Source organism: Electrona antarctica (genome assembly GCF_951216825.1).
Source record: "Electrona antarctica genome assembly, contig: scaffold_464, whole genome shotgun sequence".
Classification (NCBI taxonomy): domain Eukaryota; kingdom Metazoa; phylum Chordata; class Actinopteri; order Myctophiformes; family Myctophidae; genus Electrona; species Electrona antarctica.
In genome coordinates, this window is record NW_027637698.1 from 16,240 (window position 1) to 32,500 (window position 16,261).

Here is a 16,261-nt window from a genome sequence, read left to right on the forward strand (position 1 = left end):
CCAGAGTTGTGGCCAAAATGACTCACTTCCTGGGTCTGACAGAAAGAGAGAGAGAGAGAGAGAGAGGGAGGGAGAGAGACACTGACGCTAGCTGTACAGAGGAGGGAGAGAGAGAGAGAGAGAGAGAGAGAGAGAGAGGTTGGTTCCCACCGTTCAGTGTGTTGTATCAACTGGTCCAGACAGAATGAGAACAGCTTTAGGGAGGAGCTCTGAGTGAACTACAGTAATTCAACTAAACTACAGTCAGAACTCCACTAAACTACAACTCCAGGTGTGTGTTTGCAGACTGAGAGCAGCTGTGACGACATGAGGAGGACTGTATGTTAACAACAACAACAACAACAACAACAACACCACATGTAAGTAAACAGTGTTTGTTTGTTAAACTCTGTGTTTGTTTTGAGGAGCTGGTTTGTGTGTTGTAACGGTTTTTGTGTGCGCGCGCGCGTGCTAGTTGCGTACATGTAGCTGCCTGCATATGGCTCCGTGCGTGTGAACTTTGTGAAGGTGTGTGGGTGTGTGCGTGTGTCAGTGCGTGCACGCGTGTACAGGTTGTTGATGAGAGATGATTAAATGATTTGGCAGCTGTGTGACTGACTGACGTCACACAGCCTGGTGGTTGCAGAGCAGGAATTGTTCAGAATCTTCTCTTTACAAAATATAAGAACATTATTGTTTGTTTTATTCGTATATTTAAATGTGTGTGGGCTAGTCAGAATTATTGTGTGTGTGTGTGTGTGTGTGTGTGTGCGCGCGTGTTTGTGTGCGCGCGTGTGTGTTTGTGTTTGTGTGCGTGCGGCGTGTGCGTGTGTCCAGGTGTTGTTCGTTGACGCTCGTTAATGCATCCAGGAAGGCAATATATGTTTCTGTAACTCTCTGTATCATAAGATAATTCTTTTGCTGTCGGGAGGAAACCTCATAACTCATTTTTTGAGGTTTTTGATTTATTTTTGGCATAAATCAGTGCTATTGAACACCCTTTACGTCTGTGTGTTGTTCCATAAATCAGTGCTATTGAACACCCTTTACGTCTGTGTGTTGTTCCATAAATCAGTGCTATTGAACACCCTTTACGTCTGTGTGTTGTTCCATAAATCAGTGCTATTGAACACCCTTTACGTCTGTGTGTTGTTCCATAAATCAGTGCTATTGAACACCCTTTACGTCTGTGTGTTGTTTCATAAATCAGTGCTATTGAACACCCTTTACGTCTGTGTGTTGTTTCATAAATCAGTGCTATTGAACACCCTTTACGTCTGTGTGTTGTTTCATAAATCAGTGCTATTGAACACCCTTTACGTCTGTGTGTTGTTCCATAAATCAGTGCTATTGAACACCCTTTACGTCTGTGTGTTGTTCCATAAATCAGTGCTATTGAACACCCTTTACGTCTGTGTGTTGTTCCATAAATCAGTGCTATTGAACACCCTTTACGTCTGTGTGTTGTTTCATAAATCAGTGCTATTGAACACCCTTTACGTCTGTGTGTTGTTTCATAAATCAGTGCTACTGAACACCCTTTACGTCTGTGTGTTGTTTCATAAATCAGTGCTACTGAACACCCTTTACGTCTGTGTGTTGTTTCATAAATCAGTGCTACTGAACACCCTTTACGTCTGTGTGTTGTTTCATAAATCAGTGCTATTGAACACCCTTTACGTCTGTGTGTTGTTTCATAAATCAGTGCTATTGAACACCCTTTACGTCTGTGTGTTGTGTCATAAATCAGTGCTATTGAACACCCTTTACGTCTGTGTGTTGTTTCGAAAATATTGAACCAATGGAAAGTAGTAAAACGTGCTTTGGACAAAACCTCTTAACTCCATTGGACGCTCAAAATGTCTGCTAAAGCAAATAACTCCACCACCTCTCCCCCTCTCAAACTGTCTGCTAAAGCAGCTAACTCCGCCCCCTCTCCCCCTCTCAAACTGTCTGCTAAAGCAGCTAACTCCGCCCCCTCTCACCCTCTCAAACTGTCTGCTAAAGCAGCTAACTCCACCACCTCTCCCCCTCTCAAACTGTCTGCTAAAGCAGCTAACTCCACCACCTCTCCCCCTCTCAAACTGTCTGCTAAAGCAGCTAACTCCACCACCTCTTCCCCTCTCATGGAAGTAATTGACAATATATAAAGTCACAACACCAACTTTGATGAGGCTGTATTGCTTTGTTTTAAAAATATAAGGTTTTCTTTATTTCCTGAAAAAATTATATTTTTAATGTCCTGAAAAATGAACATTTTGGAGTTATGAGGTTTCCTCTCCTCCCGAGATATCTTAAATAGCAGCTGCACTGCGTTGTGTCAAGTGTACATTATGAGATGGATAACTCGACCATATGCACACCGCGGCCATCGGGGGGGGGGGGGCTGCAGATCTACAAGCTCGTAGTGGAATCCTAACAGCTGAAACCAATATTATATCAGTATTAACCTGAGGGCCAATATCCCTGATGGAGGCATGCTGTAACCTGAGGGCCAATATCCCTGATGGAGGCATGCTGTAACCTGAGGGCCAATATCCCTGATGGAGGCATGCTGTAACCTGAGGGCCAATATCCCTGATGGAGGCATGCTGTAACCTGAGGGCCAATATCCCTGATGGAGGCATGCTGTAACCTGAGGGCCAATATCCCTGATGGAGGCATGCTGTAACCTGAGGGCCAATATCCCTGATGGAGGCATGCTGTAACCTGAGGGCCAATAGCCCTGATGGAGGCATGCTGTAACCTGAGGGCCAATATCCCTGATGGAGGCATGCTGTAACCTGAGGGCCAATATCCCTGATGGAGGCATGCTGTAACCTGAGGGCCAATATCCCTGATGGAGGCATGCTGTAACCTGAGGGCCAATATCCCTGATGGAGGCATGCTGTAACCTGAGGGCCAATATCCCTGATGGAGGCATGCTGTAAGATGGTGTCGACTAGACCAGGGGTTCTCAACCCGTGGGTCGCGACCCCTCGGGGGTCGCCAAATTATTTTGGGGGGTCCCCAAATTATTATTATTATTATTATTATTATTATTATATATATATTTTTAATAATTTGTGGCTGGAAAGTGGAAATGAAGAGTTTACATATAGTACACTGTACTACACATAGTACATGAATACACCTTCCCTAATGATTATATCTGGTTTCAGTATTTATTTATGGTGTATTGTCTCTATTATTGAGGTTATTGTAGCAGTCAATTTATATTGGGGGTCGGGAGGGGGCGGGGCGGGGGTCCCGAGACATTGCCAAAGCATTTCCGGGGGTCCCCGGCCAGAAACGTTGAGAACCCCTGGACTAGACTTGAATAAAGCCTGCCGATCGAGGCATGAATTGACCTTTTTGTGTCCTTTCCTTGTGGATCTACCATGTTTTCCTGTGGAAGTTCTCCTGTGTGGTCTATACCGTCCTTATGAACCTGACTCAATGCTTTCATACCGTTTAAGTTTTGAGCTTATTTTCTCCATCAGAAATCCCGCTGGGTCTCGAATCTCTCCATAGCATCGAGTCGTATTAACAAATGAGCCATGGCGATTTGACTATATGTGACCACTTCTGACCAAGGTTAAGTCATTGATTTTCTTTTTTAAATTTTCGTTTTTGTCATATCATGTGAAAGCGGGGAATCATAGCTTCAAATTGACATATTGGTTGTTGAGTTTGACCCACCAGTTTTGGAGATATGGCTTATAGAGTAATGTCTTGCAGAGAAACAGCGAGTTGAGAAAACAGGCTTATCTTAAATTTATTTCATATTTACATGTCTTCTGTGGACTCTAACATTACACCTAGCTACATGTTTAAGCATTTATTTCATATTTACATGTCTTCTGATGAAGACATCTCTTCTTCTTAAACATGTAGCTAGGTGTAATGTTAGAGACCACAGAAGTGAACCTTTCAAGCCTGTTTTCTCAACTCAAGACATTACTCTATATGCCATATCTCCAAAACTGGTGGGTCAAACTGAACAACCAATATGTCAATTTGAAGCTATGATTCCCTGCTTTCACATGACATGAAAAAACGAAAATTTAAAAATGTGTAAGTCACCAGATAAATCATATAATTTAATATATATATATATATATATATATATATGTGTTAGTCACTATATAAATGCCTAAATTGCAAATGGTTGGAAATGAAACACTTATGCTAGAAACATCAGTAAATGTTTCAAAATGTCCTAAAATGAATGAATTATAGTCTCAACATTCAGCGTTCTAAGGTTGAGACACATGGGAGTAGGTGAAGATAGACAGAGGTTGGATGAGACAATGTGTGGCTTTATTACATCACGCAGGCAGGCACGCACGCACGCACGCACGCACGCACGCACGCACGCACGCACGCACGCACGCACGCACATATACACAGTGGAAGTGGAACTATAGTGTCCCTCTGGGGTGAGGTGGAACTATAGTGTCCCTCTGGGGTGAGGGTGGAACTATAGTGTCCCTCTGGGGTGAGTGTGGAACTATAGTGTCCCTCTGGGGTGAGGGTGGAACTATAGTGTCCCTCTGGGGTGAGTGTGGAACTATAGTGTCCCTCTGGGGTGAGGGTGGAACTATAGTGTCCCTCTGGGGTGAGTGTGGAACTATAGTGTCCCTCTGGGGTGAGTGTGGAACCCCCCCCCCCCCCCCCCCCCTTCCTTCAACCCCCCCCCCCCCCCTTCCTTCAACCTCCCCCCCCCCCCCCCCCCCTTCCTTCAACCCCCCCCCCCTTCCTTCAACCTCCCCCCCCCCCCCCCTCTCTGGGTGTGAGACGGATGGCTCTGGTCTTCCTGCTATTGTTGTTCTGGAGAAAAAAAAGAGTAAATGGTAGAAACTCTGTACACTTATAGATACTTGAAAATGTAAAACAGAGCTACACTACACTTACACACACACACGCACACGCACGCGCACGCGCACACCCACTCAAAAACAATCCCCACCCTTCCCACAAGACAGTGTACCTCCGCCCCACAGACACTCCTGTCCTTCCCCCCTGTATCCTGTGTGTGTGTGTGTGTGTGTGTGTGTGTGTGTGTGTGTGTGTGTGTGTGTGTGTGTGTGTGTGTGTGTGTGTGTGTGTGTGTGTGTGTGTGTGTGTGTGTGTGTGTGTGTGTGTGTGTGTGTGTGTGTGTGTGTGTGTGTGTGTGTGTGTGTGTGGTGACCTTCTGATTAGCATGAAGAGCTATCGGTGCATATTGTTCTGCTCCCCTCTTACAGTCAGTACGGTGCATATTGTTCTGCTCCCCTCTTACAGTCAGTACGGTGCATATTGTTCTGCTCCTCTCTTACAGTCAGTACGGTGCATATTGTTCTGCTCCTCTCTTACAGTCAGTACGGTGCATATTGTTCTGCTCCTCTCTTACAGTCAGTACGGTGCATATTGTTCTGCTCCTCTCTTACAGTCAGTACGGTGCATATTTTTCAACAAACCATGTGCAACCCAGATTCGGCACAAACAAGGGACTAAACATTTTTCGCTCCTATGCCACCAAAATGTGGAACGCCCTCCAACAGTCATTAAGACATGCAAATCCCTTGACTCCTTCAAAACTGCTCTCAAAGGGCACCTACGGATGGCTGCAATTCTAAACTGGCCCTCGTAAAACCTCAATCCCCCCTTTTCCCCCTCACTGTATGTATGTTTCTTTTTTTATGTATTGTTTCTTTACTTTTTTTACCTCTATGATGATTAGTACGTCTCTAAATGTTTTGATGAATTGAACAAGGTGGACCCTCTTGTAAACAAGTGTAATGCTTTATGGTGTCGTCCACTCACAGTTAACAGTTTTGTTTTGAGTTGTGCTTGAAATGTACTGTAATTTTGCAATCTGTTAATACATTCATCAATTGTGGAATAGCCTGGATAATGAACTAAAGCTATGCACATCACATATCAAATTTAAAAAGCTATTTAAAAGTAGGGTATTAAATAGATATAAAACATTATCATAAGATCATTATTATTAACACTATTAAACATTAACATAAGATTATTATCATAAGTTCTAAAATGACTAAGTTCTAAAAAATGCTTTATTCATTTCTGTTTCCTTTGTATTATGTTTATTTTCTTTGTATTAATTTTGTATTTTGTTTCTTTTCTTAAAGGCAAAATAAGCTTGGGCTTCAGCCTAGACCTTTTCGGTGCTACCCCCTTTTGTAAAAAAAACTTAAATGCAAATGATGAAACTTAACATGTAAATGTAAAGCACCGAAATAAACTATTCATTCAATCATTCATTCAATCAATCAATCAATCAATCAATCTATCAATCAATCAATATATTGTACAGATATATGTATGTGATGTATCACCATGTGTTGTTCTTGCTTACTGTAAATCTCTCTGGATTAAGAGCATCTGATAAACGACTACATTGTAAATTGTAGCTAATCTTCCCTCCCACGACATCCTGGTTAAAAGACCTGTCATCATTTCTTCACTTAGAGAAAATAAACGTGCAGTCAGAGGCTCCTTGTGAGCTTGTAGATCTGCTATTTTCAAGTGGCCTTGACATTTAGGATTTAATTTGTGCCTTCGCGCCACTCGGTGGCGCGCTATGAGCTTGTAGATCTGCTATTTTTCAATAGCTAAAGCATAACATAATGCTTAAAACACCAAAAGGGGTTCCCGCCCCAAAATGGGTTCAAGTGAACGCGTACGCTGGCACGCACACAAACACTAATATTTCTGTCTTCCTGAAAACAACTAAAGCATTTTTTTGTAGACTTTTATTGTACACTTCTTCCTGACTCCTGTAAACCTGCCGAGGTGTCAATAAAGATGGTCGTCATGACGACGGTTCTGTCTTCCAGATGGACATGGGGGCGTGGCTGTAGGCCAGGGATGGCCGTGGTTACCATGGTAACGAGCAGCTGGAGACCTCGACAACCAATCACAGGCTAATGTTGGTCGTCATGGCAACACTGGATGGACGCACCACCGTCGAGACCTTCCTGTCCGTCATCCACCTGGAGAAGTAAGGATATGAATATTCATGATGCATAATTAACTAGCTCCACCCACCTGGAGAAGTAAGGATATGAATATTCATGATGCATAATTAACTAGCGCCACTCACCTGGAGAAGTTAGGATATGAATATTCATGATGCATAATTAACTAGCTCCACCCACTTGGAGAAGTAAGGATATGAATATTCATGATGCATAATTAACTAGCTGCACACACCTGGATAAGTTAGGATATGAATATTCATGATGCATAATTAACTAGCTCCACCCACCTGGAGAAGTTAGGATATGAATATTCATGATGCATAATTAACTAGCTCCACCCACCTGGAGAAGTTAGGATATGAATATTCATGATGCATAATTAACTAGCTGCACACACCTGGAGAAGTTAGGATATGAATATTCATTATGGATAATAAACTAGCTCCACCCACCTGGAGAAGTTAGGATATTAATATTCATAATTAATAATTAACTAGCTCCACCCACCTGGAGAAGTTAGGATATGAATATTCATTATGAATAATAAACTAGCTCCACCCACCTGGAGAAGTTAGGATATGCATATTCATTATGAATAATAAACTAGCTCCACCCACCTGGATAAGTTAGGATATTAATATTCATAATTAATAACTCGTCCACACCTGGATAAGTACCAATATGAATAATCATAATTACTCGTCTCCATTCCTTTCCTTTCCTCCTCTCCTCTCCTCTCCTCTCCTCTCCTCTCCTCCTCTCCCAGGTATCTGGACACGTTCCAGCGAGCCGGGCTCCTATTGGCTGACGACTTCACTCACCTGGACCATGATTCGCTGGTGAGCCTGGGCGTGGCCGCCACAGGACACAGGAAGCGCATCCTGCGCTTGGTCGGCTACATCCAAACGCAGGCCAGCAGGGAAGGCCCGGGAGCCAATCGCAGCTCGGCGGGAGCCAGGGACATCACCTCACTGGTCCGCTGTCAGTCGGAGGCAGGACTGATGAGGAGCCGGTCGACCAATCGCGAGCCGGCTTCCTTGAACTTCGAGACGTTGCGAAACAGCTCCTCCCCCGACCTCTTCACCATGAACCCTACGACCTCTGCGATTTCTGCGACCTTTACTACGACCTCTGCTACGGCCTCCACTGAGGCCTCCACTGCGCCCCCCAGTGGAGGCTCGGCGGTGAGATCACAGGTAGGAGTTATTCTGGGCGGGAACCCCTTTTGGTGTTAAGCATCAGGTTATGCTTTAGCTGTTGAAAAATAGCAGATCTACAAGCTCGTAGCGCGGCTAGGTCTGCTATTTTTGAAAGATCGTGAAAATGTGCCGCGAATCTTTGAATACATATTCTGTCACGGTGAACGTTTTTAACTCAAATCTTTGCTTCTGGGTGTCAAAGTCAAAGTCGTACGATTTGTCACACACGTTACCGCAGTGAAATTTGTTCTCCGCATTTGACCCATCTCTTGGAGCGGTGAGCCGCAGCCAAGGAGCGGTGAGCTGCAGCGTGCGCCGCGCACGGGAATCATTTGATTAGTAGATTTGACCCCCCCAATCCAACCCTTTGATGCTGAGTGTCAAGCAGGGAGGCATTGGGTCCCACTTTTGCAGTCTTTGGTATGACCCGGCCGGGGATTGAACCCCGACCTCCCAGTTTCAGGGCGGACACTCTAACAACAAGGCCACTGAGCTGGTCTGAGCTGGGTGGGGTGGGGTGGGGGGGGGGGGGGGGGGGGGGGTGGGGGACCCTGGAACAACATATTTTCAGATGGGGGTCCGCGGCCAAATACAGATCATTCAGGGGTCTTTGACATGGAAAAGGTTGAGCACCACTGATAGACATATAGTACAGGAGGAAAATACAGGATCAACCTCAATCTAATTGATAATAAATACAGGATCAACCTCAATCTAATTGATAATAAATACAGGGTCAACCTCAATCTAATTGATAATAAATACAGGATCAACCTCAATCTAATTGATAATAAATACAGGATCAACCTCAATCTAATTGATAATAAATACAGGATCAACCTCAATCTAATTGATAATAAATACAGGATCAACCTCAATCTAATTGATAATAAATACAGGATCAACCTCAATCTAATTGATAATAAATACAGGGTCAACCTCAATCTAATTGATAATAAATACAGGATCAACCTCAATCTAATTGATAATAAATACAGGATCAACCTCAATCTAATTGATAATAAATACAGGATCAACCTCAATCTAATTGATAATAAATACAGGATCAACCTCAATCTAATTGATAATAAATACAGGATCAACCTCAATCTAATTGATAATAAATACAGGATCAACCTCAATCTAATTGATAATAAATACAGGATCAACCTCAATCTAATTGATAATAAATACAGGATCAACCTCAATCTAATTGATAATAAATACAGGATCAACCTCAATCTAATTGATAATAAATACAGGGTCAACCTCAATCTAATTGATAATAAATACAGGATCAACCTCAATCTAATTGATAATAAATACAGGATCAACCTCAATCTAATTGATAATAAATACAGGATCAACCTCAATCTAATTGATAATAAATACAGGGTCAACCTCAATCTAATTGATAATAAATACAGGGTCAACCTCAATCTAATTGATAATAAATACAGGATCAACCTCAATCTAATTGATAATAAATACAGGGTCAACCTCAATCTAATTGATAATAAATACAGGGTCAACCTCAATCTAATTGCAAAAAAAACAAACTCAGCTGATTTTGCATCTTCAATATATCCTGAATAACAGAAAGAAAGTTGCCTGGAATTGTCTGAGGGGAAAGTGTTGAGTACAATATGTACAATATGGCCACCATAGACATCCTATTATAAGGCAAATATTTTCTAAATTTCATTATGCTTTAAGTAGCATGTGACATGTCTAACTAGGGGGTTTTCATGAGTCTGAATCCATTCCAAGCATTAGTTCTGCACAAAAACACTCATTGGGCTAAATTATCATCACATTTGTCAAGACGGCTATGGACGTTTTTAGCCCAATGAGTGTTTTTGTGCAAAACTACTGCTTGGAATGGATTCAGCATCATGAAAACCCCCTAGTTTGACATGATGTCACATGCTACTTAAAGCATAATGACATTTAGAACTGCAGCCTCACTCCCAATCTTCCGCCGTAGTCTGAAAACCCACCTCTTCAGACTCCACCATGGCCCGTAGCACTTGCCCTAGCCTAGCCCCTTAGATAGCACATTATGTAGACTTAGATAGTATTTTAAACAGACTTATAGCTTGTTATGTAGACAGCTCTAGAATTGCACTTTATGTAGTCATAGCACTTTATAGTACACATGTATAATATATTATATAGTATAGTATGTATAGTTTACATAGATACTCCAATGTTACGTTCTTAGTTTACGCATGATTCATGATAACTACTTTTTATACATGTGATGTATGCCATGCTTTTTGTTATTGCTTAATGTAAATCGCTCTGGATTAAGAGCGTCTGCTAAATGCCTAAATTGTAAATTGTAATTGTAGAACATATTTGCCGTATAATAGTCTATGGTGGCCATATTGTACATACTGTACTCAACACTTCCCCTCAGACAATTCCAGGCAACTTTCTTTCTGTTATTCAGGATATATTGAAGATGCAAAATCAGGTGCTTTTTTTTTTTTTTTGCAATTAGTTTGAGGTCAATGACATTATTACTGGACTAGTAGAAACATAGGTTTTATTACTGGGCTAGTAGAAACATAGGTTTTATTACTGGACTAGTAGAAACATAGGTTTTATTACTGGACTAGTAGAAACATAGGTTTTATTACTGGGCTAGTAGAAACATAGGTTTTATTACTGGACTAGTAGAAACATAGGTTTTATTACTGGACTAGTAGAAAAATAGGTTTTATTATTACTGGACTAGTAGAAACATAGGTTTTATTACTGGACTAGTAGAAACATAGGTTTTATTATTACTGGACTAGTAGAAACATAGGTTTTATTACTGGACTAGTAGAAACATAGGTTTTATTACTGGACTAGTAGAAAAATAGGTTTTATTACTGGACTAGTAGAAACATAGGTTTTATTACTGGACTAGTAGAAACATAGGTTTTATTACTGGACTAGTAGAAACATAGGTTTTATTATTACTGGACTAGTAGAAACATAGGTTTTATTACTGGACTAGTAGAAACATAGGTTTTATTATTACTGGACTAGTAGAAACATAGGTTTTATTATTACTGGACTAGTAGAAACATAGGTTTTATTATTACTGGACTAGTAGAAACATAGGTTTTATTACTGGACTAGTAGAAACATAAGTTTTATTACTGGACTAGTAGAAACATAGGTTTTATTACTGGACTAGTAGAAACATAGGTTTTATTATTACTGGACTAGTAGAAACATAGGTTTTATTACTGGACTAGTAGAAACATAGGTTTTATTACTGGGCTAGTAGAAACATAGGTTTTATTACTGGACTAGTAGAAACATAGGTTTTATTACTGGACTAGTAGAAACATAGGTTTTATTACTGGACTAGTATAAACATAGGTTTTATTACTGGACTAGCAGAAACATAGGTTTTATTACTGGACTAGTAGAAACATAGGTTTTATTACTGGACTAGTAGAAACATAGGTTTTATTACTGGACTAGTAGAAACATAGGTTTTATTACTGGACTAGTAGAAACATAGGTTTTATTACTGGACTAGTAGAAACATAGGTTTATTATTACTGGACTAATAGAAACATAGGTTTTATTACTGGACTAGTAGAAACATAGGTTTTATTATTACTGGACTAGTAGAAACATAGGTTTTATTACTGGACTAGTAGAAACATAGGTTTATTATTACTGGACTAATAGAAACATAGGTTTTATTACTGGACTAGTAGAAACATAGGTTTTATTACTGGACTAGTAGAAAAATAGGTTTTATTACTGGACTAGTAGAAACATAGGTTTTATTACTGGACTAGTAGAAACATAGGTTTTATTACTGGACTAGTAGAAACATAGGTTTTATTACTGGACTAGTAGAAACATAGGTTTTATTACTGGACTAGTAGAAACATAGGTTTTATTACTGGACTAGTAGAAACATAGGTTTTATTACTGGACTAGTAGAAACATAGGTTTTATTACTGGACTAGTAGAAACATAGGTTTTATTACTGGGCTAGTAGAAACATAGGTTTTATTACTGGACTAGTAGAAACATTTTGGGCGAGAACCCCTTTTGGTGTTAGCATTATGTTATGCTTTAGCTGTTGAAAAATAGCAGACCTACAAGCTCATGAGCTTGTAGGTCTGCTATTTTAAAAAAATCGAAGAACGACTGACGTAGAAACATAGCTTTTTCTGAAAACTGTCAGGATGTAGAAGACATTTTTAGAATCTGATCTCAGGTCAAAATGGGTTAATTAGTTAATTAAAGACCTGGGACTCTGGAAACAGGTGGATATAATCACACTTATGTGAGAGCCAATTAATTTCCTAATGGTGACCTTTGCCCTCTGCCCCTCCCCCCCCGGCAGGTCAAACCAGTCCCTAAACCCAGGACGGTGTTCAACCGGCGCCGCACCACCCCGGTCCACTTCACCTGCCCCCCCCCACAGGAGGGGGACCCCCCCCGGCCCTCTGGCGCCGCACGCAGGCTGTCCCAGGAGTCACTCTGCTTCACGGACCCCCTCACCCCCACCACCACGGACCCCCTCACCCCCACCACCACGGACCCCCACAGGGGTGAGAGTTCACCGCCGTTGGACCCCGATGGCCCGTCGCCCCCCGTTCCCCCCAGGTATGGGTCCGTTGCCCCCCGTGCCCCCCAGGTATGGGTCTGTTGCCCCCCGTGCCCCCCAGGTATGGGTCCGTTGCCCCCCGTACCCCCCAGGTATGGGTCCGTTGCCCCCCGTGGCCCCCAGGTATGGGTCCGGTGCCCCCCGTGCCCCCCAGGTATGGGTCCGGTGCCCCCCGTGCCCCCCAGGTATGGGTCCGTTGCCCCCCGTGCCCCCCAGGTATGGGTCCGTTGCCCCCCGTGCCCCCCAGGTATGGGTCCGGTGCCCCCCGTGCCCCCCAGGTATGGGTCCGTTGCCCCCCGTGCCCCCCAGGTATGGGTCCGTTGCCCCCCGTGCCCCCCAGGTATGGGTCCGTTGCCCCCCGTGCCCCCCAGGTATGGGTCCGTTGCCCCCCGTGCCCCCCAGGTATGGGTCCGTTGCCCCCCGTGCCCCCCAGGTATGGTGTTGATTTTGTCGACTAAAAACTACAACAAAAAAATGTTTTGTCGACTTCCTACCTACCTACTTCTTTACTGACGAATAAAAACGAAATAAAAACTAAGCTACGATGACTAAAACTAAGACTAAATATATTGACAATTTCGATACAGATAGAAACTAGACTAAAAGGGACTAGTGGACAAGATATCCAGTATGAGTCATTTTACACTTTACATTTACGCTGAAAATAGCAGATTATCGGCTATTTTGACTTTTTGAACATAAATCATTACGACGGCATCAATGTCCGCCAATTTTTTTTTTCCTATAATTTTTATCCCACGATTTTGTAACCCATTTTTCACCCCTGTGTCAATTATCTAATGTCATCCTGGGCTCTACACACCCTCCGCCAACCTAGTCCCCATATATGGGGGACATGGGGAGAGCAACGGACTTGAACTCATGCTTCCTTCATGCCTGAGTGTCCAAGTTGCTCCTTTACACCTTACAGGGGGGGAATTTCCCTGGTTGGACGTAGCGCGTGGAAGGAACACGTTATTCCAACCAGTTCCTTTCCCCTCCATCAGGCGCCCCGGCTGGCCAGGGGGAGGCAGTTTAGAGACCAGGATTACTGCATGTTTTTTGTGAGGGTACGTACCCTAGGGGACACGGGGAGAACATGTGAGGGTACCTACCCTAGGGGACACGGGGAGAACATGTGAGGGTACCTACCCTAGGGGACACGGGGAGAACATGTGAGGGTACCTACCCTAGTGGACACGGGGAGAACATGTGAGGGTACGTACCCTAGGGGACACGGGGGAGAACATGTGAGGGTACCTACCCTAGGGGACACGGGGAGAACATGCAAACTCCACACAGAAAGGCCCTTTCGCCAACCCCGCCTCGGGTATGGGCACTGATGACGCGGAGGAGGAAACACGCCGCCAGCACCCACAGTGTCCCGAGCGGGAATCGAACCCAGGACCTTCTAGCTGTGAGGCGACAGCACTACCAACTGTGCCACCGTGCCCCCAAAATACATTTTAGTCGACTAAATCAACTAGTTTTAGTCGACTAAATCTACAGTCGAACACAAACTTTTCAAATGACTGAAATATGACTAAAACTAAATTAGGTTTTATTCCAATCCAAAGACTATTATGACTAAAACTAAAATCAAAATGTCTCCCCCCCCCCCCCCCCCCCTCAGGTTGCACCGCCCCCCTCCTCCCACCACCTCAGACCAGAGACACGCCCCCTCCTCCTCCCCCCCAGGTCGTCATGACAACGGCGGTGACGGACGGATGGAGATGGTCTCCAACGAGATCTACTGCGGTGGCTCCTCCCCCTTGGCCGCCACGCCCCTCCCCCCGCCCAGGCTCTCATTGGACAACAGAACCCCCGAGAGGAACAGGTACACCTTTCACTAAACCCCACCCCAAAAAGAGATTGTCCAAATAGTCTAGCAACGGTTGCTATGCAGGTCAAGCTTTCTTCGCTGCCAACGTGCCTTTTGGACAAGGATGGGTTGGGGAGGGACTTAGTCAAGGGCTAATTAAAACGAATGTCTTAATACAGTACAGTACAGTACAGTACAGTACAGTACAGTACAGTACAGTACAGTACAGTACAGTACAGTACAGTACAGTACAGTACAGTACAGTAATGTGCTTTGTGTTTCCAGATGTTACTAGCAGATACTGTGACTACTAACTGGTTTTCTTTGTGTTTCCAGATGTTACTAGCAGATTCTGTGACTACTAACTGGTTTTCTTTGTGTTTCCAGATGTTACTAGCAGATACTGTGACTACTAACTGGTTTTCTTTGTGTTTCCAGATGTTACTAGCAGATACTGTGACTACTAACTGGTTTTATTTGTGTTTCCAGATGTTTCTAGCGGATTCTGTGACTATAACTGGTTTTATTTGTGTTTCCAGATGTTTCTAGCGGATTCTGTGACTACTAACTGGTTTTCTTTGTGTTTCCAGATGTTACTAGCAGATACTGTGACTACTAACTGGTTTTATTTGTGTTTCCAGATGTTTCTAGCGGATTCTGTGACTACTAACTGGTTTTCTTTGTGTTTCCAGATGTTACTAGCAGATTCTGTGACTACTAACTGGTTTTCTTTGTGTTTCCAGATGCAGCACTTTAAGTAACAACTCCTCTGGATCAACTAGAGGTAAGTCTGGAGACGCATTGTAGTTCTGAGACATTACACTGTGATGGACTCGCTTTCACACATTGTAGTTCTGAGACATTACACTGTGATGGACTCGCTTTCACACATTGTAGTTCTGAGACATTACACTGTGATGGACTCGCTTTCACACATTGTAGTTCTGAGACATTACACTGTGATGGACTCGCTTTCACACATTGTAGTTCTGAGACATTACACTGTGATGGACTCGCTTTCACACATTGTAGTTCTGAGACATTACACTGTGATGGACTCGCTTTCACACATTGTAGTTCTGAGACATTACACTGTGATGGACTCGCTTTCACACATTGTAGTTCTGAGACATTACACTGTGATGGACTCGCTTTCACACATTGTAGTTCTGAGACATTACACTGTGATGGACTCGCTTTCACACATTGTAGTTCTGAGACATTACACTGTGATGGACTCGCTTTCACACATTGTAGTTCTGAGACATTACACTGTGATGGACTCGCTAGTTGTTGAGACTCTAGCGATGCACAATATTACTTCCTTACTTAATCCTCTTCGTTCCCGTTGGAACATAAGGGTGTGTGTGTGTGTGTGTGTGTGTGTGTGTGTGTGTGTGTGTGTGTGTGTGTGTGTGTGTGTGTGTGTGTGTGTGTGTGTGTGTGTGTGTGTGTGTGTGTGTGTGTGTGTGTGTGTGTGTGTGTGTGTGTGTGTGTGTGTGTGTTCTCGTTTGGTCAATGCACAGGATGTGATGTAACTGCTGACACAGGATGTGATGTAACCTCTGTGTGAGGATGAATGAAGGAACTAATGGTTTAGTGGTTTAGACATGGAACTGCTTCCTGGAACTGTGTGTGTGTGTGTGCGTGCGTGTGT

The 16,261-nt window shown here is 43.1% G+C and overlaps 1 protein-coding gene across 1 annotated transcript in view; it reads left to right on the forward strand.

Annotated features, from left to right (window-relative positions):
• Window positions 1-214: 214 nt before the first annotated feature.
• The window catches only part of LOC306918728 (arf-GAP with Rho-GAP domain, ANK repeat and PH domain-containing protein 3-like), a gene marked incomplete at its 3' end in the record, with an annotated part of 76,729 nt that continues 60,682 nt past the window's right edge, over window positions 215-16,261 (forward strand). Inside the window, 6 exon segments of the mRNA XM_079531596.1 lie at window positions 215-359; window positions 6,807-6,970; window positions 7,717-8,146; window positions 12,519-12,781; window positions 14,416-14,619; window positions 15,348-15,388. Of these exon segments, the coding sequence (XP_079387722.1) occupies window positions 6,897-6,970; window positions 7,717-8,146; window positions 12,519-12,781; window positions 14,416-14,619; window positions 15,348-15,388 (1,012 nt within the window).